We start from the raw sequence: 21998 nt of genomic DNA on the forward strand, positions 1-21998 counted from the left end.
AAAAAGAAGAAGAAGAAGAAGGGCAGAATTGACAGCCTATCTCAAAAACACTACAATAGCTGGCATTTTTTTGGACAAAGCTCTGATTCACTGAAGACTGGCTTGTGGTTAAATATGAATATGAATAGCTTTTTGAATTTTGATAGTAATTCTAGTTCAACCAGTACAATCACTGTTTTCTCCTTCTAAAGATAGTCCTGGCCCTGATGAGCATTGTTTAACTTCTCTAAGAGATGGTGAATGTCATCTTGAAATCTGTAGGAGAGTGGTTTTATATTTAGATTTATAAAGATGGCTGTATTAAAATATTTAAATACTGAGGAAATCTCATCATTCTCTCACAGAACAGAGTAAGACTCACCTGTGTTTCAAGGTGGCATGGTAACAGAAGAAAAAAGAGACACCCAGGCTTTATGAAAATTAAGCAATTTTGTCCATCAAAAGGCACTATCAACAGGGTAAAATAGCAACCCACAAGTTACAAGATGGGAGAAACAAGATGGGAGAAAATATTTGGAAATCTTATATCTGATAAGGGATTAATAACAAGAAAATACAGAGAACTCCTAAAACTCAGAAATAAACAAACTAATCCAAAAACCGGCAAAGGACTTGAATAAGCCTTTCACCAAAGATATACAAATGGCCAAATGGCACATGGGAAGATGCTTGACATCACCAGCCATTAGAGAACTGCATATGGGAACTGTAAGATACCCCCCCTCCCACCCCCTAGGACAGCCAATACCGACAAACCAGAAACCAACTGTTGGTGAGACTCTGGAACCTCGTGCATTACTGTGCAAATGTAAAATGACATAGTCACCACGGAAAACATGGGATTCCTCAAAAAATTAAACACTGGAAAACCATAAGATCCAGCAATTCTACTTCTGGGTAGAATTTAGCAGGGTACAGGAATGCTGGCCTCACAGTCACCGCAGCATTATTCACAATCGCTAGAAAGGAAGCAACCTGAGTGACCCATGGAGGGTGGGTGACTAGACAAGGTGTGGTTACATGTATGGTACGGTATCATTCAGCCTCAAAAAGGAAGGAAATTATGCAAAATGCTAGAACACAGATGAAACTTGGAAGACATTATGCTACACTAAATAAGCCAGACACACACACACACACATACACAAATCATGTATGTGATTTCATATACATGACGTGCTTAGAGTCAAAATTATAAAGACAGAAAGTAAAATGGGGTCTCCAGTGTCTGAGAGGAGGGGGAGTTATTGTTTAACGAGTGGGGCGCTTTGGTTTCACAAGAGGACAACAGCTGCAGAGACGATGGTGCTGACAGCTGCAGAACCACGCAGATGTCTAACTCCACTGAACTGTGCCTCAAAATGGTCAAGATGGTAAATATCACATTAAGAAAAATTAAAAAAAAAACAAACAAAAACCACACCATACCCCCAGGTAACCTGGCGTGACATGTACTGCAAGTGCAGTGGCGTCATAGGAGACTGAACACCACAAAGAAGCCCTCACTGGAGTCTGGCACTTACCTCCAGGAAGCGGTCAGCCCTGCTACCTGCAAACTGTGTCTGGAACATTCAGATGTTCCCAAGGTGAATTCATTTCTCAACTTCTAGCAGGATTTATACCTCAAAAGGCAGGCTGTTAGCTCAGGAAGGGAAGACAGGTGGAAGGGGCATGAAGTCAACTATGGACTAAAGCGGACGAAGGATGACGACGACGTCGACGAAACCCCACAGGAAACTTCCTCTCCTGGGGAAGACCCCTCACAAGGACAGCATGCCCCCCAACTGCTCAAGTGAGACCAGAGTCGAGCCCACTAGACAGTGATACCTGCTGGCCTGGCACAAGAGCGGCACTCAAAACACTCTTGCCACGACGCACCATCACCACCCCGCCGGCCTGGCGGCCACAGGCCCTCACCTGGCCTGCATCCAGCCTTTGGGCCACAGAGGCTTGACCTCAGCATCCAGAAACGCCTTCACGCAGTCCTCCCAGGGCTGGGCCTTGTTGCTCCTCTCCAGGTCGAAGCTCTCCAGTTTCATCTTCACCACTTGGCAGAGCAGCTCCCTGAGGAGGAGGGACAAGTCAGAAACTCCAAACTACCCCAAACATTCCTTAAGGTTTCAACCATGTGCTGTCAGCAGCCCTCATTAATGATGAATGATTAATGATTCCAACCTTCATTAGAAATACAGGCAGAGGCTCAGCCAGTGGTCCCACAAACCCCCCAATGAGGCAAGTTTGGGCGCACCTGATTTCATCATTCCACTGGAACTTCTTCCGGGGTCCCATTATTCTCCTGCCCCCCTTTTCTTCATCTTCTTCCTCATCAGAACAAATCCGTTCTCTCTGTTCCTTGTCTTTCTCCTCTTCCAGCAGCCTACAGCATGAAGAGAATTAAATGGAGCCCTAAAATCACCACGGAGCAGTCCCTCCTGCCCCCACCTCCCGTGGTCCAACTTCTAGAGAGAAGGTGAAAATGCTGAAGAAGAACCATTTCCTTTGGAAATGGAAAGAGCGATAAACGGCAGTAGGAGAATTCCAGGAGAGTGATGAGACACACTTACTTGGCCACCTTTGCCTGCGTGTGTGCCTGGCATTCATCCTGGTATTTGGCCATCTGCTCTGGCATCGCCCTGCCAATGGCTTCCTTAAGCTTCTGGAGAGGCTCCTTCAGGCGCCCCCCCTGCACAAGACAGGAGACACTTTCTCAGTCTGGTTTACACCTCACCTCTCACGCTAAGGAGGTTACTCGACAGGAGCCGGCATGCGGGGGCACTCCACAGCAGACGTGGCACCTGTAAAGTTTTGGTCACCCCCTCCACTGAGCCCCCAAGCCAAAAGACTCCATGCCCAGTCACCCACCTGCTCATAGAGGTGAAGCCTCCGAGCACGCTTGACCAGGGTGTCCTTGCTGCAGGGCAGGAACGAAGCCAGGTAGGCGTACACTCCCGAGCGGACCTGGCTGCTCAGCTCCCGTGCCTGCACCTCTATGCTGAAGAACAGAACAGAGTCACCCAGAGCCGCAGCGCACCGAGTCCACCCTGCCTCAGAGAACAAAGCTCACAGCACAAAGCTCACAGTGAAGAGCAGGTCAAACCTTAATCTTGTCAGCCCCCCAAGGTAATGGTGTGGCCAAGGCAACAGAGCTCCAGCAGCCGCCCAACAGGAATGCCCAGACCTGACAAACTTGGCAAGGGAAAGCGAGTCTAGGCTCTCTGGTCAAGCACAGCACAGCGAAGGCATGCTCTGTAGGACTAACTTTCATCAGTGAAGAAAACGGAAAAGCTTTCAAAATGGAAAGCAGCCGAGTTTCCTGGGGTAGACAGGAAAACTCCCAAGAGAATCTCCCTTTTCCCATTCTATCCATGACTGTGAGGTCAGGGACGTCATCCCCCTCCAGTTTCCCCAACTAGTAAGCAGAAAAGTGTCTTCAACCCTGAGCTTCCCGCGCCGTCCACCCGAGCAGGCTGCGTGCAGACACAGCCCCTCCGACCAGCACCCTCCACCCAGGCAGACCCTCAGGGCGCTCTGGGGCCCACATCTCCTGAACTCTTTCCTGGCCAATCCAGACCCTGGTCAGGCAAGCTCACTGCCAGGGTGTTGCCAAGTCGTGACAACTGTCCTTCCATGTGAAAATCCCCAGGTGTTGAGTAACCAGCTCTCTGCCACAGGGCAGCCAGGAGAAAAGCTGGCAAAGCGGCAGGACCAGACAGAGAACGTGGTTTGAATTAAAAGCATTAAGCTTTGTTTTGCTTTACTCCATGGCACAGTGTGGGGTCTCAGAGGCCTGGGCGGTGGTACGGGACAGCGGCACTGGAAGGAGCACACGTGCAAGGAGAATGGTACTCCCCTAGTGCGCTGAGGAGCACCCAAGAAAGCTGGTCCCAAGGCTGCCCCAAGTTGGATTTGCAGACAGGGAAGCGACGCCTCTCTCTTTCCTCTCATCCTTGCCACGAATCCCCTTCCAACAGGCCATGGCTATTATGCCCAGGCTTCTAACAATGCCTGCAGTCTACAATCAGTGAGGTCTACTTGGAGACAAGTATTTGGATTCCCTCCACCCCCCCCCATCTTTAAAAAAGAACAGCATCACCGCAACAGAAAAAAGGATGCCCGTTTACCTGCCGGTGCCAGTGGGCACCGTCGCACAGCTGGGTGCTACTCCCGGCCCCCTGGCCTGCTCAACCCAGGCCAGTAACCGCGGATACGAAGGAACGGAAGGCACTCACTCTAACAGGGCGCCGTTGACATCCTGGGTGAAGAACTTCTGTCTGCTCTCTCCCTCGGCAGCTCTGGCAGCCTGGTTCACAGCAGACGTAACATCTGTTAATGCACTTTCCCCATGCGGGCCTCGCGCACCGCAGGCACGGGAGCGTGCCGTCACTACAGAAGCCTGCCACCCGCCGACCCTCACCTGCCCTCCCTCCTCAGCCCCCGCGCCAACGCAGTTCACCTATGACCCCGCTACGCTTCAGATGCCCGAGAGCCAGGCAGGCACGGCCCACGCCAGCCCTCTTACCGCCTGAGGTGTGGCTGGGATTTCCATACCTCCACAGTGCAAAAGAACTATCTAGAGCTTTAACAAGTCCGCAAGACTTGAAGGTCTTTATACTCCATAACCACATAACGGTAATGACCATAATGAGCACTGAAGAACAAATCCCCTGACGTTAGATGAGCAACCTACAAACGGCACAAACTCTCCTACCCAGACCCCGGCATACCGGACACACCTCACAGGCATCGGACAGTCTTCTGCTTCACAATCAGCAGCGGGGGCGGCAAGCTTGTGGGTCCCCAAAGTGACCACAGCAGGCAGCCCCTCCGCAGAAGCACAGAGCGGTGTGGCGCGGCCCCCGCAGGGAGCATGGCTCCAAGGAACTCCCCGGCTGCACGCCCCGCCCCCGGCCAGCTCAGCAGAATCTCTGGGATGAGGCCGGCGAGTCTGTGCTCTACACGGGGGCCCGTGCCTCAGAGAGCTTTACAAGTTAACTCTGGTGACACCCGTGAGGAGAGAAACTGGAGGACCACAGTTCTAAACCCAAGAGACGCTGGTCTTGAAGGCTTTGGATAAGATGAAGTTTCAGACAGGGGCGTGCTAGTAAGAAAGAGCAGCAGCGACAAGCTGACCGTCTAAAACAAAACCATCAATTCTGGTCAGCCCCTCTGAGCCCCTCACCTGGTCCCATGCGCCCTCTGTATTGCACCCTCTGGGTCCCCTTCCTACCTCTGACCCTGCTGTCTCCTCCCCCAGTTTGGAAACAGCAGCTGGACCCTCAAGGTTCTATCCCCCATGACACCCTGCCCTCAGCTCAAGACGGCACAGACCCAAGCGGCGTCTCAACCACGTCGTTAGCCCTGAGCTCTGCTTCCTAAGCTCTGGGTCGGAATTCCCAACTCCTTCTGGCAACAGATAACCTCGCTCTTGTCCAAACTCATTCATTTCTGGGCTTCCTCAGTACTCCCCACCTCTGAACAGTAGCACCTCATTCTCCCTGGAGTCCTTCCACCCCTCCTTGGGAATCCCTTGGCAGCTCTCAGCCTAGGATCAAACTCAAACTCCCTCACATGGCACTTAGGGTCCGCGAGGATCTGGCCCCATCCACTCTGGGCCCATCTCCCACCACATCCCACAACCTGCCCCTTCTCTGCCCCCGCGAACCCTCAGGCCAGCTCCCCCACAAGGGGTGTAACCCCGATAGCCTCGAGGCCAATTGCTATGCAACCCACAGAGCTCTTTTACCTCCTCAAGCACAGCTGTCCCTCTGCCCGGCCACTTGGCCACCCAAGGATCAGAGGGCTTCTCTCATTCTGCTCTGTGGACTGTTAACTGTTCCCACGCCTCCCGGGCCACTTACACACAGCTCGTGGAGGAGGAGAACGTGCTCGCCCATCAGCGTGCTGCCCGCAGCTGCCCATCACACAGCAGGTGCTGGCCGAGACGATGGCCGAAGAGCAGACACACAGAGGGAACACAAACTCTGAGCTGAGAAAGAAAAGAATCATGCCCGACAACCGAACACCTGCTTCTGCACAGCCCGGGCTGGAGGAGGAGGTGCAGAGGCCCGACACGCCGGGAAGGGGAAGAGCAGACAGGAAGAAAGGCCAGGGGACTTGAAACCTCCTCATTTGCTAACCTCTCACCATTTCCATTTCTGAAGGATTCAGAATTCTGCCCTGGCACGTCTCACGCACTAGAATCACGACTTCAGTTTGAGAGGAGACAGAACTGAGCTCTTCTGCTTCGGCTCACACATGGCTAGGTGTAAGATGCAGAAGCACCTTCATAGTGACACAATCTATGTATTTCTATGTGGATTTCAAAGGCCCTCCTGTTTGGAACTTAGGTTTCCAATCAAATTTTATTTATCCAGCATTTCAGAAGCTTTTGGGCTATAAAGTTTTTTTTTAAGCAGCTTTCATCCGAAGTCTTCTGAATTGTACAGGCAGTTCTCTCTGAGTCTGCTTTTCTACTGAAGACAACCAGCCAAGTGCTGCATGATTAAAGGTGTAACTAAAAGCGATCTAAGTCTCCCAGAAATAAGCCAGGTCCCTCAGCCTCAGAAGCGACACCCTGGCCACAGGAAGTGTTTTTCAGCTGATCAATGAGAAGAGTCAGGAAACGCAGTAAAACCAAACAGTCGGTCACAGCGACCCGCGACAGTTCCAGCGGCCACTGCGTGAGCTGCCTCACTCATGAGAGGCCACGCGCGGCCGTCCTGCACGCCGGCCGCATCTTACAGACTGTACCTGTTTTTGCTACGCAGAATGAAATCTGGCATGATGTTCTTTTTAAAAAAGGTCAGACAGGTTAGTTTTTTTCCAACCTATTCCCCTCAGATGCACGTCTCCCTGGATGTGCGGTGCTGAAGGAGACTCCTGGGTGACATGGTGTGTCTGTCTGTCTCCTCTCAGTAATCTTAGTGATTCTTCCTGTCTTATGCGTGACTGAAGAGGAACAAGATAGAGCTGTATCGTCCGTATGGCCCATGCTCAGGGGAGGCCAAGCTATTACATTAAGACAGTAACCTGAGGGGACAACACCCCGAGCTTTCCAATGTCAACAACAAAAGACACAACACGTATTAAGAGAAGATAAGGTAAGGGCTTCAAATGAAATCATGGATTCCCTGGGCCCCACAAAATTACACTCTGCCCAGGAATAAGAAGAGCATAAAGGGCTGAGGGGCGGGCACCCACCCGCCACGGTGTCCTCTCAGATGGGAGTCTTGGACATACACAAGATTTCAAGTATATTTTACAAAGTTTCAAACAAGACACTCCAATTCTGTGTCCTGCGGGAAGGAACTGCCAGCCTTTTAAGGAGCACCTGCTAGGCCCTGCAGTAGGCTTCAAGTGGGGCCACAGCCCCCCGAGTGCGCATGCCCCTTCGAATCTGGGCTGTGCCCAGGGTTCACTTTACCAAAGGGCAGGGCGGACGATGTGGCACCAACAGCCTGCGAGGCCAGTCGTCAGAGCCATGCAGCTTCCGCCCCCCACCCTCTCAAGGTGCTGCCCTGGGACCGTGGGCCCTGGAGAAGCCCAGAGGCTAAGACCAGCAGAGAGATGAGTCCTGTGTCCCAGTGCCCCGTCCACCTGCAGCCCCAAGAGCCAGGCCTGGCAGAACCAGAAGAGGAGCGGCCCAGCCACCCACAGAGTCAGGAGAAACAAAACATTGTTCGAAGCGACTAAAGTGGGGTCATTTTTAAGATAGCAGAAGAAAGCAACACGCATGCCATCCAGGGCCAAGATTAAAACCTAAGCCAATGGTTGTAAAAATAAATGAACTAAGAGGAAAAGAGAAAAATAAGGGGGGATAAAAATAATACAAGGGGCGGGCCTCCCCTGGTGGCGCAGCGGTTGAGCGCTGGGCTGTGAAGCTGCCTGCAGCCTCTGTAGCGCCGGTTTGATCCCCGGCTGCTCCCCGGCCACCTGAGGGAGGGTCCCACATGGCGCGCAGACCTCTCCTGCCGCCCGCTGCTCCCCTCAGCAGTGTCCTTCGGTCCTTCTGCCTGCTCTGCTCCCTGCTCTGGCTCTGGTGAATTCTCTCACCCACCCGCGCTTCTGACTGTACCCAGTGCTTGTATAAATAAATAAATAAAATAAAAAATTAAATAATAATAATAATAATACAAGGGGCCTCCCTGGTGGCGCAAGGGGTTAAGCACAGCATTATGAAGCAATCCATAGCCTCTGCAGCACGAGTTTGGTACCCGGCCGGCCAGGGAGCAACCCACATGGTGCAGCAGACCTCTCCTGTCTCGCCCGCTGCTCCCCTCTGCAGTGTGTTTCAGTCCGTCTGCCTGTTCTGTTCCCCGCTTTGTCTCTGGTGAGTCCTCTCACCCCCACACCTCTGGCCTGTACCCTAGCTTTTGTATGCATAAATAAACAAACCTTAAAAAAAATAATAATAAAAAATAAGTAAGAGGAGTAAAAAATACCGACAAGCACAGACCACGGCTCCAGGTCTATACACCTAGTCTAACTTGCGCTCACAATGCAACGTCCAGGTCAAGCTTGAGGATAGGCCTCCAGGAGAAGGACCCAAACACCCACGCGTGGCTGCTGCATCCCAGCCACTGCCCCCAGGAAGGACCTCCGTCCCAGCAGATGCTCAGTGAGATAGGGTCTAGAGAGCTCACCCAGGACACTCCAAGTGCTGGGCCGGGGGGAACAGAGCCCCTGGGGAGTATTAAGCAGCTTTCTTTTTTGCAAACATTAAAAGTAATAAAACTTTATAGTATTATTTATTAAGTGAAGATAGCAAGAAACAATATTCCCGACTGTAATTACAACTGCATCAGAACATACACACGGATGCTAGAAAAGGTGATGCAAATTGAAAGCAGTTTTCAGACTGGTGGGATGAGGGTGATTCCCACTTTGCGCCTCATTTCCCAAAGATGCTTTTCTTCATGGTGCTATGAGAGGAAGACCAGGCGAGGACTAAAGCATCAGCTTCATACCCAAGCTTTCTATTTCCAAACCAGCTCATCAATCTCGCCTCATGGCCATCGCCACCCCACCCCAGGGCCCAGGCCCACCCAGGCCTGCCTCCATCGTGCCCAAGAGATGGGAGAGGCACGGCCACGAGGGAGGACTGCGCCATCACAGTGGACTCCAGACAGTGGCTTTCTAGACTCAGACGCCAGCACTGGACAGTCGCCTGTCCACATCAGGCCACTCTGTCGCCACTAAGTTTGTCCTTCTTTCCCAAGAAAGAAGCCGCGCATGCAGGTTAGCAGACCGCACCCAGCCCAGAGTGGGGTGGAGACACATCCACATATTGCTTTGGCTTTTCTCTAAAAAAATCTCCACATATGCCTGATTCGACTCACTGAATGCCTAAGAATTTCAGAAGCAAAACAGTTTGGTTACAAGCAGAAGGACTGAAAAGAACAAGGAGCAATGTTTTTTAATGTAAGTTTGAGAGTCAAAATAGGACAGGACAGCTCAAACATGCCATGCCCAGATTCAGCTGCTTCCCCTGCCACAGATTCTGGTCCTAGATGAGCGACATTGTATCATTACATTCAAACAGAAAACCTACACCCAACACCACACGTAGGCCAGCAAGGACAAACACTGGACTTCCTGCATAGACTGTGTTCACGTGCTTTCTGGAGGTGAGAAAGTCATCGCAGCAGCGGCTCACATTTTGCCCTGCCCTAAAACATAAGGGACAGTCCACAGGACAGCGATTCTGAAGTCCTACTGAGAATCACTGGTTTAAAACCGACAGTGACAAGGTATAATGTCACTGGAGTCGTGACGCCCGAGGTAAAACGTTATTTTAATAGGCAAATGTCTTCATAATTAATGATTTGTGCTTGGCTTACAGCCAGCAACGTATCACAGAACAGCGTTCTTAGCAATCTACGGTTAGTCCCAATCACAGGGGGACAGCAGCTGTGGCTGCTATCTTCTGGAGGTTGTGACATGGATGACAGACATCTAGGGCTGAATTCTTTTTCACGCACCACAGTGCCTGAAGTGACAGGCATACCTGTCACCACTACCTGGCACGGGTGAGGTGCAGGTCGACGGAGCAACCAAAACCCAGTGGTGTTAAGCAGAGACAATGCAATCGCTATACCTGCAAGCTTCTGTGAACGTTCAAACCTTCAAAAGACTACAAACAGGTGAACGTCAGCTGCGGGCACCTACTGCCAACATCCATGCCAACCCATCATGCAAAAAGATGCTACTCTGTAGGGAAGGAACTGACAGGCAAAAAAAAAAAAAAAAAAAAAAAGGAAAATCTCGGGGCATCCCCGGTGGTGCAAGGGGTTAAGTCTCAGCACTATGAAGCTATCCTCAGGTACTGCAGCACAAGTTCGATCCCCAGCCAGGGAGCTGACACACATGGCGCAGCAGACCTCTCCTGTCTCTCCCGCTGGTCCCCTCAGCTGTGGATTTCAGTAGATCCGCCTGGTTTGCTCCCCACTCTGTCTCTGATGAATCCTCTCACCCCCGCACCTCTGGCCTGTACCCCAGCTCTTGTATGCATAAATAAATCTTCGGGGAAAAAAAAAAAAAAAACGGAAAATCTTCCCAAAAGAAAGCAAATTTTCCAGAGAAAAGGAACCACAAAAGGCCTAAAAATGATGTCTGGCGGGCAGAGCCCATGCCGCCTTGTCACTCAGGACGGGAAGGAAGCTGGCACTGAGCACGCCACCCCTCTCGGCTGCTCTGGCAACGAGCTTCGCAGCAGGGAAGCAGCGTCAATCTGCCCAAACCACTTTCAGGGAAGGCCGGCCACCGTGTCACCATACCTGAGCCAGCTCCTTCACGCGCTTCTCCAGGGGCGCAGGCAGACCTTCGGGGAGGGAAGTGGGTGGCCTGAATTCCTGCTCCAGCCCCCCTCCAAGGGAATCGCTCTCATCATCCATGTCACGGAAGGGGCTTCCTTCTGGAGACTCACTGAGCAGCTGCTCCAAGTCCAAATCAGTCAATGAGTCCATGGCAGTGGCCGCCTGGAGCAGGTCATTGTCAGAAGTGGAGCCAAAGAGCGAGAGCAAGGGGTCCGAGGCGCCCTCCAATTCCCGCAGGCCCTGCACTTCTGCCGGGGAGACTACCACAGGCTTGTGCTCCTCGTCCCGCTTCTTCTGAGCCTCTTTCTCCTTCTGAAATTTCTTCAGCATCTCTTTCACACTCAAAGCCCCAGAATATTTCTTTTTCTTCTTCTCCTTACTGGCATTGAGGGCTGTGAAGCTGCAAGGGGGAAATCGGTTACTAAGGCTGAAGGCCAGCCAGGACAGGACAGGCACAGAGGGATTCCGCCCTGCTCCCAGCGCAATGGCCTCCAGGAGCCTCAGTCACAGTCCACCCTGTCATTTCTCCTCCCGCCTCTTGGCATATGGAGCAACTTCCTGATGAGACCGAAGCTTGAGATTGAATACAGGTTAGCAAACAGTGTCACATAACGCTAATTATCCGATGGGTTTTTAAGAACCACTGCCAGGCTGAAACAAAAGGTTGCAAAAAGGGGGGCAAGAAAACTATTTAAAGGGAGAAAGCAGGAGCAGCAGAGAGCAGCAGCAACTCGAAGGGCAGCCGGGGTGAGACGGAGGGAGGCAAGGAGGCAGGACCGGAGAAGACAAAGGGCAACAGCAGACAGAAGAACTGGGGCAGAGCAGGGCACCCAGAGAACAACAGCAACCGCGTGGCGACAGAATAGCTGTCAACACTGACAGTGGGACAGAGACAACGCTGGCTGCCTGACACACAGAGAGGAGAGGCGCAACGATTCCCACAACAGCACCGCGGGAGGCGTGAGGGGGAACGGAAGGCCAGGCCCTGCTGCCTCTTCTGAAGCTGTGAGGAGGTGGGCAAGTCAGCTCCCGTGTCCTGCCCTAACTGCTCAAATTTTATCCTAGCAAAGAAGCTGCTGCCTCTCACCCGGCTTTGGAAAACTTGGACTTTTTCGATTTCTTCTCCTTGTCATAAGTGTCATCTTTTTTCTTCTTCTTTATCTTCTCACCACCTTCCTTCAACTTCCGCTTCTGAGAATTAAAGACAAGGCACAGTTACACGGCTCCCTAACTCGGGGAGCAGGTGCACTCCGCAGTACTGGCCTGGCTCCGCCCGGGGTGCATCCCGAGAGCTGTCTGATCTCCTTCATGGACAGAGCTTTCAGGTGGGTCCCTGGACCCACACCCGCAGCAGGTCAACACGGCACGCCCACTGCGTGTCTCCTGGCAGCGCCCGGGCCGAGGCAACAGAGGCCCTTCTGCAGCCTGACACCTCTCTGGCTGGAAATGAGCTGCACACGGGCCTCCCTCTCATCTTACACACGGCAGAGGTGGCGTGATTGCAAAATAAGCCTGTCTTAAGGCTAACTTGTTTTCGTCGGTGACAGCCCTGGGAACTGGAGTCCTCTACATGTCCACAGAAGAGACACAGCAGGCAGGTGCCAACTCCCCTCACTCCACACTGCACTGCCCTCCGTCCCCACCCTGACACCACCTTGAGAAACGAATCCCGGCCACGCCTGCTGGGTGGGGTGCAGGCGTTGACACAACAGGCGAGACCTGGAATTGACATCCCCTTGTCACCGCACGGGTGTGAGAGCAGTCGTCAACCTTGACACAGCGCCTGCCTATCCACCAATCTCCTGAGTCACCCGCACTGTCTCACACTCTGGCAGGTCACCTACTCATCTTACAAAGTCACAGTGAAAAGCACTTCTGAAATCCAAAAGCAGCAACGTTCTAACCTTTGGAGATTTCTTCTTCTTCTCTTTAATGAAATCGTCCTCGGATTCTGATGCCTGTCTGAACTGCAGGGTTCCTGAGTTAATGTAAAATCCACCATACTTTGTAGTCAAAGAAGCAGGAACGAGCTCATCGTACTGCAGGGGGAAAACTGAGGGTCAGTTCCATGCTCTGGTACTATCTTCAAAGGTGAGGGCGGCTCTGGACAGAGAAGACGTGACCACATTTCTCTGCCACGTTACAGGCTAAGCAGGCTAAGACATCCTCTTGGTCAATCATGAATGTCCGAGCTAAGAAGTGCTTTGGACAAATCAAGGCCCAGATAAGGGTGTCCCTCCCCTCTCATCAGTGGCCTTTCCCACAGACTGCGGGCACGCCCACTCTGACCCCGCCCCAGCCTCCAGCCATTATCAACAGGAGGTCAAGTACCCGGTTGGGACTTGAACTGTCACTGACTACTTACCGCCTCAGAGTTATCGATGAAGGAATCTGATTCATCATAACCATACCCCATATCAATCAAGTCCTGGATTCGGTCTTTCCTACGTTTTTTTCCACCCTAAAATTTAAAAGAAACGGTTCACGTGCCTTTTCTTTTTTTGACTACGTTAAGACACATAGCAGGAGATCTATCCTCCTAACAAATTTTGAAGTCCACAAGGATCACACGCTCTTTTTAATACACAGAATTCATAGTTGCCTTGAACTCCATCAGCTAGTGACTGAAGACTGGAAAGAACTGGAACAGACACACACACACACACACCCCTCATCCCTAAACACCTTGAAAATAAAACAGACTTGTATCTGGCCTAAGACCGTTCTCATGCTTGGTATCAAAACAATCTCCACTGTCCTAACAGTGAAAGGCCCTCCCTGGCTCCTGGCTTAGCACCACACACACATGCCCCCCACGTGCATTAGTAAATAACTGCATCTGTTCTCTCCAAGGTCTACGCTACAACATCAGCGCTGGTTAGACTGATAGGCCACTAAAGGAACACGGAAATGTTTAGAAACCCAACCCGCCTCCCTCCCACCAACAACGTTTTGTTACCCAAAAGAGATTCTTACATATTTTTCTTCAAATTTCCGGGCAAGGACCTCCACTTTATGCCTTTCCTTTTCTTCATCATTGAAAGGATCTGAGAGATCTTTCTTCTGTAAAGAGACCATTCCATAAAAAGTCACAAAAAAACTCACACAATCTTATTTTAGAACTTTCTATTGACTATCCAACACCTAGAAACTGCATAAAAACTGCTTTTCAGAGTTCCTCAGAAGACAAAAAGTAGAACACATTAGGCCTTCCCTCAGTGTCTGTCTTGGTTCTCAAAGAAAGTAAAATTTTCGGGCCTCCCCGGTGGCGTAGCGGTTGAGCGCTGGGTTGCGAAGCTGCCCGCAGCCTCTGCAGTGCCGGTTCGATCCCTGGCTGCTCCCCGGCCACCGGAGGAGGGTCCCGCATGGCGCGCAGACCTCTCCTGCCGCCCGCTGCTCCCCTCAGCAGTGTCCTTCGGTCCTTCTGCCTGCTCTGCTCCCCGCTCTGGCTCTGGTGAATTCTCTCACCCTCCCGCGCTTCTGACTGTACCCAGTGCTTGTATAAATAAATAAATAAATCTTTAAAAAAAAAAAAGTAAAATTTTCATGCATGTAACTGAATGCAACTTAACTAACTGCCCTACAGTATCCTACAGGGCTCCAAATATGACAAAGTGCCTTCAGGGGTGTGCTCAACCTGGATAGAACTATCTCAATACAGCAGGTTCCTTTGTAACCTTAACAATGATTTTATGCGTTTGAAAACATCATTCTGAAAAAGGACCCACAGGTTTCACCAGGTTTCTTCCAAAGCAGCCAATGGCTCACAAGGCTGAGAACCCACCAACGAAGCTGGAGTTCTTGAAAGCTCTTCCGCCCTGACAGTGAGAGGAGTGGTGAGCAACTGTCCCCCTCTCAAGTGCGACCAAGAGTCAAATACAAGAGAGAAATGCGACATTTCTGCAAGGTCTTCCTTCTTTTGGTATTCCTTTTCCTTGGAAGTCTGTTTTAATGATTATTTTTTTCCTCCTAATATCAATACTCACTCCAAATATTTTTATGTGGCTTTCCAAAGTTTATTTCTATCCCATAAACTTAGCTCATGAGTTTTTCTCATCAAGTAAATTTACCAGAGTCAGACCTCAAGCTTCTTTGGCAAGGGATCTTAATTTTAATAATAGACTCCTGCACCAAATATGTTTAGAACTTCAGAGTAAGCCAAAAATAAGGACTTAGATGCCTGTTTGAAAACAAAACTCTCATCCACCCTCCCAACTCTGCCTAGTGAAATTCCGCCCAACCATATAGGTCAGTTAAATGATTCAAAGTATCTATCAATAATGAGATATTGTATACCATAAACACAATGCAGGTACCACAAAACTGGTGGTCTTTAAAACATGTGCTTGTCCGTATCACCTTATTTTCTACAATGAGATCACATGTAACTTAAGCAGTTCAAATCACTTTAAGGGCCTCCCTGGTGGCCAAGGGGTTAAGTCTCTATGCTATCACTGTGATGGCCTGAGTACAATCCCCGGGCAGGAAGGAGACCCACAGGGTGCAGCAGACCTCTCCTCTCACCTGCTGCTTCCCTTAGCAGTGGATTTCAGTAGATCTGCCTGTTCTGCTCCCCACTCTGTCTCTAATAAATCCTCTCACTCCCTGCACCTCTGGCCTACAACCCAGTTCTGCGAAAAAATTAAAAAATAGTAGTACTAATAATTTTTTTTTTTTTAGAAGTTGTAGTTTGGGTTTTTTATTATTTATTTATTTATTTGTTTGTTTGTTTATTTATTTATTTATACAAGCACTGGATACAGTCAGAAGCGCGGGTGAGTGAGAGAATTCACCAGAGTCAGAGTGGGGAACAGAACAGGCAGACTGACGAAGAAATACACTGCTGAGGGGAGAAGCGGGCATGACAGGAGAGGTCTGCGCACCATGTGGGACCCTCGCTAGTGGCCAGGGATTAAACCAGCACTGCAGAGGCTGCAGGCAGCTTCCCAGCCCAGTAATAATAATTTTAATAAGTCCACCAATCTGGAAAAGCATAGAATAATGTATTCTCCTTAACAAAAACAGTAGTCTCCCAAGAACTACTATTTCCTGAATGTATGGAGGCCTAGCTCTGTCCAAACGTAGTATTGAGGCTGTAAGTTCCCCTCTTGCAAGCCCCCCAGGACGTGTATTTGGGCCACACTAAAACAATGCCCACATCGGGACTTTTCACTGTGTTGGCATGATTCCAAGTTACTTTGGGGCTAGAACAGAGTCTTGACCTTTAGACAGTTCTCAGCTTCTGCACAGTGCCTTCACATTATACAAAACATATGCTAAATGAATTAACACAGGCATTTTGAACAGTACAGAGTAGCCATGATGATTCAGGAGTCCTGAACCTGAAGGACAAATGTGCGCCCTTTGCATCAGATCTGAAGCTCTCTGTGTAGGCTTCGTGTATTTTTCTGCAACAAAGAGGGACTTCTGAACCCCCCAGAAGGCAGAAGGGAAGCACTAAGTTCAGCTGATCTACTGATTTGAGTCTATAAAGATCTTAACCAATCCCTGTGGCTTTCTCTTCCTCTCAAGAATGAGGATATCATTCCTACTTAAGAAAGTGTGTGAAAGGATTTGAAAAGCCTTCTCATCCTACCCACTGGCCCTCATAAGCAAAACATGTTTTAATGGAGCACATGTTTATCTGAGCAAAGAAAAGTGGGTAACAACCTGGCAACCACAGGCAAGCACCCCAAACCTCCCAACGTGAACGACACTGAAGACATGCTTGCCACACAGACACAGCAGAAAGTGCACCTGCCTGCTCTCTTTCAAACCCCCTGAGGATCAGGTACAAGCTTCATCCCTACTTTACCAAAGGCTGCCAGCGCAGGCCTCACTAGCCTTTTCTTCAAAGCCTGCTATAGTGTGCGGTGTACAGGGAGAGCCAACGTTCTTCTCCTAGTGCCCACGCCGACAGTAGGTTTCCATCTACATAAAACATAAAACTGCGCGAAACTGTCCTGAGCTCTGAGAAATCAGGACAGCGATTACCCTTGACGGCCTGGGGAGCTTTGGGAGAGGAGGAGGAGGAGGAGGGTTTCTCGTGTCCTGGAAAATTAAGCTGGCAATCCAGGTGCAGGTCGCAAGTGTGCTGAGCCATGTTCACATCAAGCTGTGCATTGATCATATGTGCACCTTTCTTAAGTAATAACTCAAATGAAAAGTTTATAAACATTGTTCACAATGTTAATTAATAGCCAAAACGTCAGTAGTAGTTGAACTGGTGACAGTACACAGGAGCTTTTCATACCATACTCTCTACTCAGTGCATATTTGAAAATTTCTATACTAAAAAGCAAACCCACCAAGAAAATAGAGCATTTGAAAAACATTTAGGAAATCAAACTTAGCCTCAAAGCCCTGAAAAGTTATAATCCAATTATGGGTCTCCCTGGCGGCACAGGGATTAAAATCTCAGTGCTATCAAGCTATCACCAGCCACTGCAGCCTGAGTTCAATCCCCGGCCAGGGAGCTGACCCACAGGGTGCAGCAGACCTCTCCTGTATTGCCTGCTGCTCCCCTCAGCAGTGGATTTCAGTAGATCTGCCTGTTCTGCTCCCCACTCTGTCTCTGGTGAGTCCTCTTACCCCCATGTACCTCTGGCCTGCACCCCAGTTCTTTTATGTATAAATAAAAATAAATTTTTAAAAAGTTATAATCCAATCCTGGCCAAAATGAAACTTAAAAAAAAAGAAAAGAAAAAGAAACCCAACATGCAGGTAAAAAAGCAGGCTTCTATCCATCCAGGTAAAAAATACTAGAATATTGCTGTGTTCTGAAGAAACTATCAAAACAGTAAGAGACCCTACTTGGACATCATACACCTGACAAGGGAATAACAGCCAAGATTTACAAAGAACTCATACAACTCAACAAAGAGATAAAGAACCCAATCAAAAAATGTGCAGAACAAAAATAGATGACTGGATCAAGAAGATGTGGTACATATATACCATGGAATATTACTCAGCATTCAAAAAAGATAAACACATGCAATTTGCAGCAACATGGATGGCGCTGGAAGGGATCCTGCTCAGCAAAATAAGCCAGAAAGAAAAAGGAAAATACCGGATGGTCTCACTCATAGCAGGAATCTAGAAAACTTAAATAAGGGACCAGGAAAATGAATGTAAGAAAGTGAAAATCAAAATCAACAAAAAACTATGAACCAGAGACACTTTTTGGGGGGTGGGGGGCGGGAGGGGAGGGATTGGGGTCAGAATGGGGCGTTTGCAATTGTATGGGGGAATATAAAAATAAAATTTATTATTTAAATAAAAAAAAAAAAAAGGGCAGAAGAGCTAAATAAACACTTCTCCAAAGAAGACATACAGAGGGCTAACAGGAACAAGAAAAAGTTCAAAATCACTTATCATCAGGGAAATGCACAACAAAACCACCATGAGATGCCACCACACTCCAGTGAGAATGGCACATAAAGAAACAAATAGGGGGCCTCCCCGGTGGCGCAGCGGTTGAGCGCTGGGTTGTGAAGCTGCCCGCAGCCTCTGCAGTGCCGGTTCGGTTCGATCCCCAGCCACCGGAGGAGGATCCCCCATGGCGCGCAGACCTCTCCTGTCGCCCGCTGCTCCCCTCAGCAGTGTCCTTCGGTCCTTCTGCCTGCTCTGCTCCCCGCTCTGGCTCTGGTGAATTCTCTCACCCTCCCGCGCTTCTGACTGTACCCAGTGCTTGTATGTATAAATAAATAAAGATGGAATTTCAAAATACTTTAAAAAAAAAAAAAAAAGAAAAGAAACAAATAGGGGCCTCCCGGTGGCGCAGTGGTTGAGTGCTGGGTTGCGAAGCTGCCCGCAGCCTCTGCAGCGCCGGTTCAATCCCCAGCCACTGGCGAGGGTCCCACATGGTGGGCAGACCTCCCCTGCCACCCGCTGCTCCCCTCAGCAGTGTGCTTCGGTCCTTCTGCCTGTTCTGTTCCCTGCTCTGGCTCCGGTGAATTCTCTCACCCTCCCGTGCTTCTGACTGTACCCAGTGCTTGTATAAATAAATAAATAAATCTTAAAAAAAAAAAAAAAAAAGAAACAAACAAACCAAAAACCCAGAATGGACAAATGTCAGGGAGGGTGTGGAGAAAAAGGAACCCTTGTGCACTGTGGGTGGGAATGCAGACTGGTCCAGCCCCTAGGGAAAACAGCACGGAGTTTTCTCAAAACATTAAAAATAGATCTACCCTGTGATCCAGTAGATCCACTCCTAGGTATCTACCCAAAGAATGCAAAATCACTAACCCAAAGGGATGTATGTGCTCCTATGTCCACTGCTGCACCTAAGTGCCCATTGACAAGAGCAGTGGATTAGAAAAATATAAGATACATGCACGATGGAATACTACTCAGCTATAAAAAAGGACGAATTCCTACCATTTGCAGCAACATGGATGCGACTGGAGGGTATGAAGCTAAGTGAAATAAGTCAGAAGGTGAAAGAAACAAATACTGGCTGATTTCACTCATGTGTGAAATACAGAGAAACAAAGAAAGGAACGGACAAAACTAAAGCAATACAAACTTAGAAATTCGACTGCACAGTTGAGGTTGGGGGGAGTAAGGGGGTGTGAACAATGTGGTGTGGGGAGGGAGCCAAATGGCCTAGGGTAAAGGACTCTGGGTGCTTTGCTGGTGGGGTGGTGCAGGAACATAAGTCTATTCCCCTAAATCATATACAGCGTTGTAAACCAATGTTACATCAATAAAGAAGAAAGGAAACAAAAAGATGGGCCTCCCCGGTGGCGCAGCGGTTGAGCGCTGGGTTGCGAGGCTGCCCACAGCCTCTGCGGCGCCGGTTCGATCCCCGGCTGCTCCCCGGCCACCGGAGGAGGGTCCCACATGGCGCGCAGACCTCTCCTGCCGCCCGCTGCTCCCCTCAGCAGTGTACTTCGGTCCTTCTGCCTGCTCTGCTCCCCGCTTTGGCTCTGGTGAATTCTCTCACCCTCCCGCGCTTCTGACTGTGCCCAGTGCATGTGTAGACAAACAAACAAGCAAACAAACAAAATAAATAAATAACATGCCTCTATTTAAAAAAAAAAAAAAAAAAAAAAGAATACTACTGTGTTTCCATGAGAGGAGCAGTCTGTCGTTTTTGTCTGCCCTCACACTAGGCAGGAGACTCCCTCCCAAACCAGGAACAGGCAGGGTCTGGTCACCTTTATAAAAGCATTTTAACCTCTTGCTATAAAAAAAGTCCTGTTGTTTCTTTCACCTATATAAATTGACCATGATTCAAATTAGTCTTAGATGTTTCATATGATTTCTCTGACACACATTAGGAGCTGGTTCTAGGAAAAATTCCATCCCTTCATGCTCAGAGGCAAACCCAGCACACTTAATGCCTGCTTTAGGATGAATACTATGATGGTAGAGAGCAGGGTGCAAAGCCACCCCCAGTTTGACTTTCTCCCTCTAGAACCCCACCTGCATCGGCCGATACCCACATTCAATCTGCAAGTGAGTCTGGGGCCACTGGGCTGTACCTTGTCTCCGGGCTGAAGGCCTTTCACCTTCCCTCGTATGTTCTTCACCAACTCAGGATAGAAGAACTCTGGGCAGCGCTTGTGGTCGGGCTCAAAGAGAGTGAGTGTAATCCGCACAGCTGCTGCAGCCGGCTCAGAGTCCTGATGCTGTTCTGCTCCCCCAACCTCCTCTTTCCGGGACTTCTTCAAAAATGCGGGATTCAGAGAACCTGGGAGAGAGGTGAACTGGACCCTGTGGGGCTCCGACATGGCTACCAACAAGTCTTAGCGGGTGTCACTGCATGGCTTCTGTTAACATTGAAAAGAAGAGCCAGGTCAAAGCATTACAGCAAAAGATGATGCTTCCTAAAAAAAAAAAAAGAAAGAAAGAAAAAGAAAAAGATGATGCTTCCTGGTTAGCATGTAGATTTGCATGTAAAAGATTTTCACTGTCAAGAATTCATTCTTAAATTTATCTTATTTACCATTTACTGCTTTGTTCTACTTAAACACTTTAAGTAGACCATTTAAACATCTTCAATATTTTTCTATTTTAAATACATTATTCATGCACATGAAGATCCTATCAGAGATGATCACTGCTCAGCACACTCGAGATATTTCTTCTATGCCCTAGAATAGATTTTTTCTATACGCTAAATCCTTATTAGAGAATCCATGCTGACAGAGCCTTGAAAAAACCCTCAAAGGTGCAAAGCCACTAGTTTCACTTAATGAAATTTATTTCATTTAATTTATCAAACTTTTTTTCCTGTGTGGGAATGATTTCTTTCTCAAGATCTCATTATTTTTATGACCAGCCAATTACTTTCATTCAGGACCAATCTTGGCAACAATGAAGCTTTCACCAGCTCACAGAAGGTGCTGCCCACCCTCAAAGAAGTAGAACACCAGTGTCTCAGGAAGGGTGCAGTTAGGCTCACCTCCAAAGGCATAAGTCTCCCTCACCACCAAACTGGGCCTTGACAAAATAAATTATCACATGCCAAAGAGATCTTCAAAGTTGCTTGGGAATGGTTAAAATAGATTGTGAACCCAAGAATTCAGAGGTTAACAGAATATAAATAAGCAAACACATGTCATGTATGTGTGCGTACATAGACATACACATGTACAGCATATGTGTGCCTCATTTATCACTGTGTGTCCTCTTTTCTTAACTCACATTCCAGTGTGAACTTTCTACCATGTCAATAAATAAGAATCTTCACTGCACTATGAATATCCAGTGCTATGAGACTGGTTGGGGAAAAAAATAAGGCTTTTAAATTGATCTGCCTTGTTATTTATTGTTTAATTTTGCTCCGAGAGGTACAGTGAGAGAAATTTTACCTTTCCATGCAGTTAACAGTATGCTTTTTTCTCTTAAGATGCCTTTTTTAAGGCTTAAAATGTCCTTCTCCAGCCTCATAACTCTTTGTACAAGAATTTATCCACCACCTTTCATAGATGTATTTTGCATATTGAACTTTTTTTTTTAAAGATTTATTTATTTATACAAGCACTGGGTACAGTCAGACACAAGGGAGGATGAGAGAATTCACCAGAGGCAGAGCGGGGAGCAGAGCAGGCAGAAGGACCGAAGTACACTGTTGAGGGGAGCAGCGGGCGGCAGGAGAGGTCTGCGCACCATGTGGGACCCTCCTCCAGTGGCCGGGGAGCAGCCGGGGATCGAACCGGCACTGCAGAAGCT

At 49.0% G+C, this 21998-nt stretch overlaps 1 protein-coding gene across 2 annotated transcripts in view; it reads right to left on the reverse strand.

The window, feature by feature from the left end:
- Positions 1-20554, reverse strand: part of UBN1 (ubinuclein 1) — a gene marked incomplete at both ends in the record, with an annotated part of 30804 nt that extends 10250 nt beyond the window's left edge. For both annotated transcript variants that reach the window (XM_084250387.1, XM_084250386.1), the window contains 11 exons: positions 1918-2064; positions 2249-2377; positions 2565-2683; positions 2863-2992; positions 4230-4300; positions 10776-11214; positions 11902-12005; positions 12719-12853; positions 13180-13275; positions 13791-13877; positions 20306-20554. In XM_084250387.1, the coding sequence (XP_084106513.1) occupies positions 1918-2064; positions 2249-2377; positions 2565-2683; positions 2863-2992; positions 4230-4300; positions 10776-11214; positions 11902-12005; positions 12719-12853; positions 13180-13275; positions 13791-13877; positions 20306-20554 (1706 nt within the window). The remainder of the gene's footprint in view (positions 1-1917; positions 2065-2248; positions 2378-2564; positions 2684-2862; positions 2993-4229; positions 4301-10775; positions 11215-11901; positions 12006-12718; positions 12854-13179; positions 13276-13790; positions 13878-20305) is intronic.
- Between the last annotated feature and the right edge of the window lie 1444 nt (positions 20555-21998).

This window comes from Talpa europaea (genome assembly GCF_964194135.1).
Source record: "Talpa europaea genome assembly, chromosome: 12".
NCBI classification, from domain to species: domain Eukaryota; kingdom Metazoa; phylum Chordata; class Mammalia; order Eulipotyphla; family Talpidae; genus Talpa; species Talpa europaea.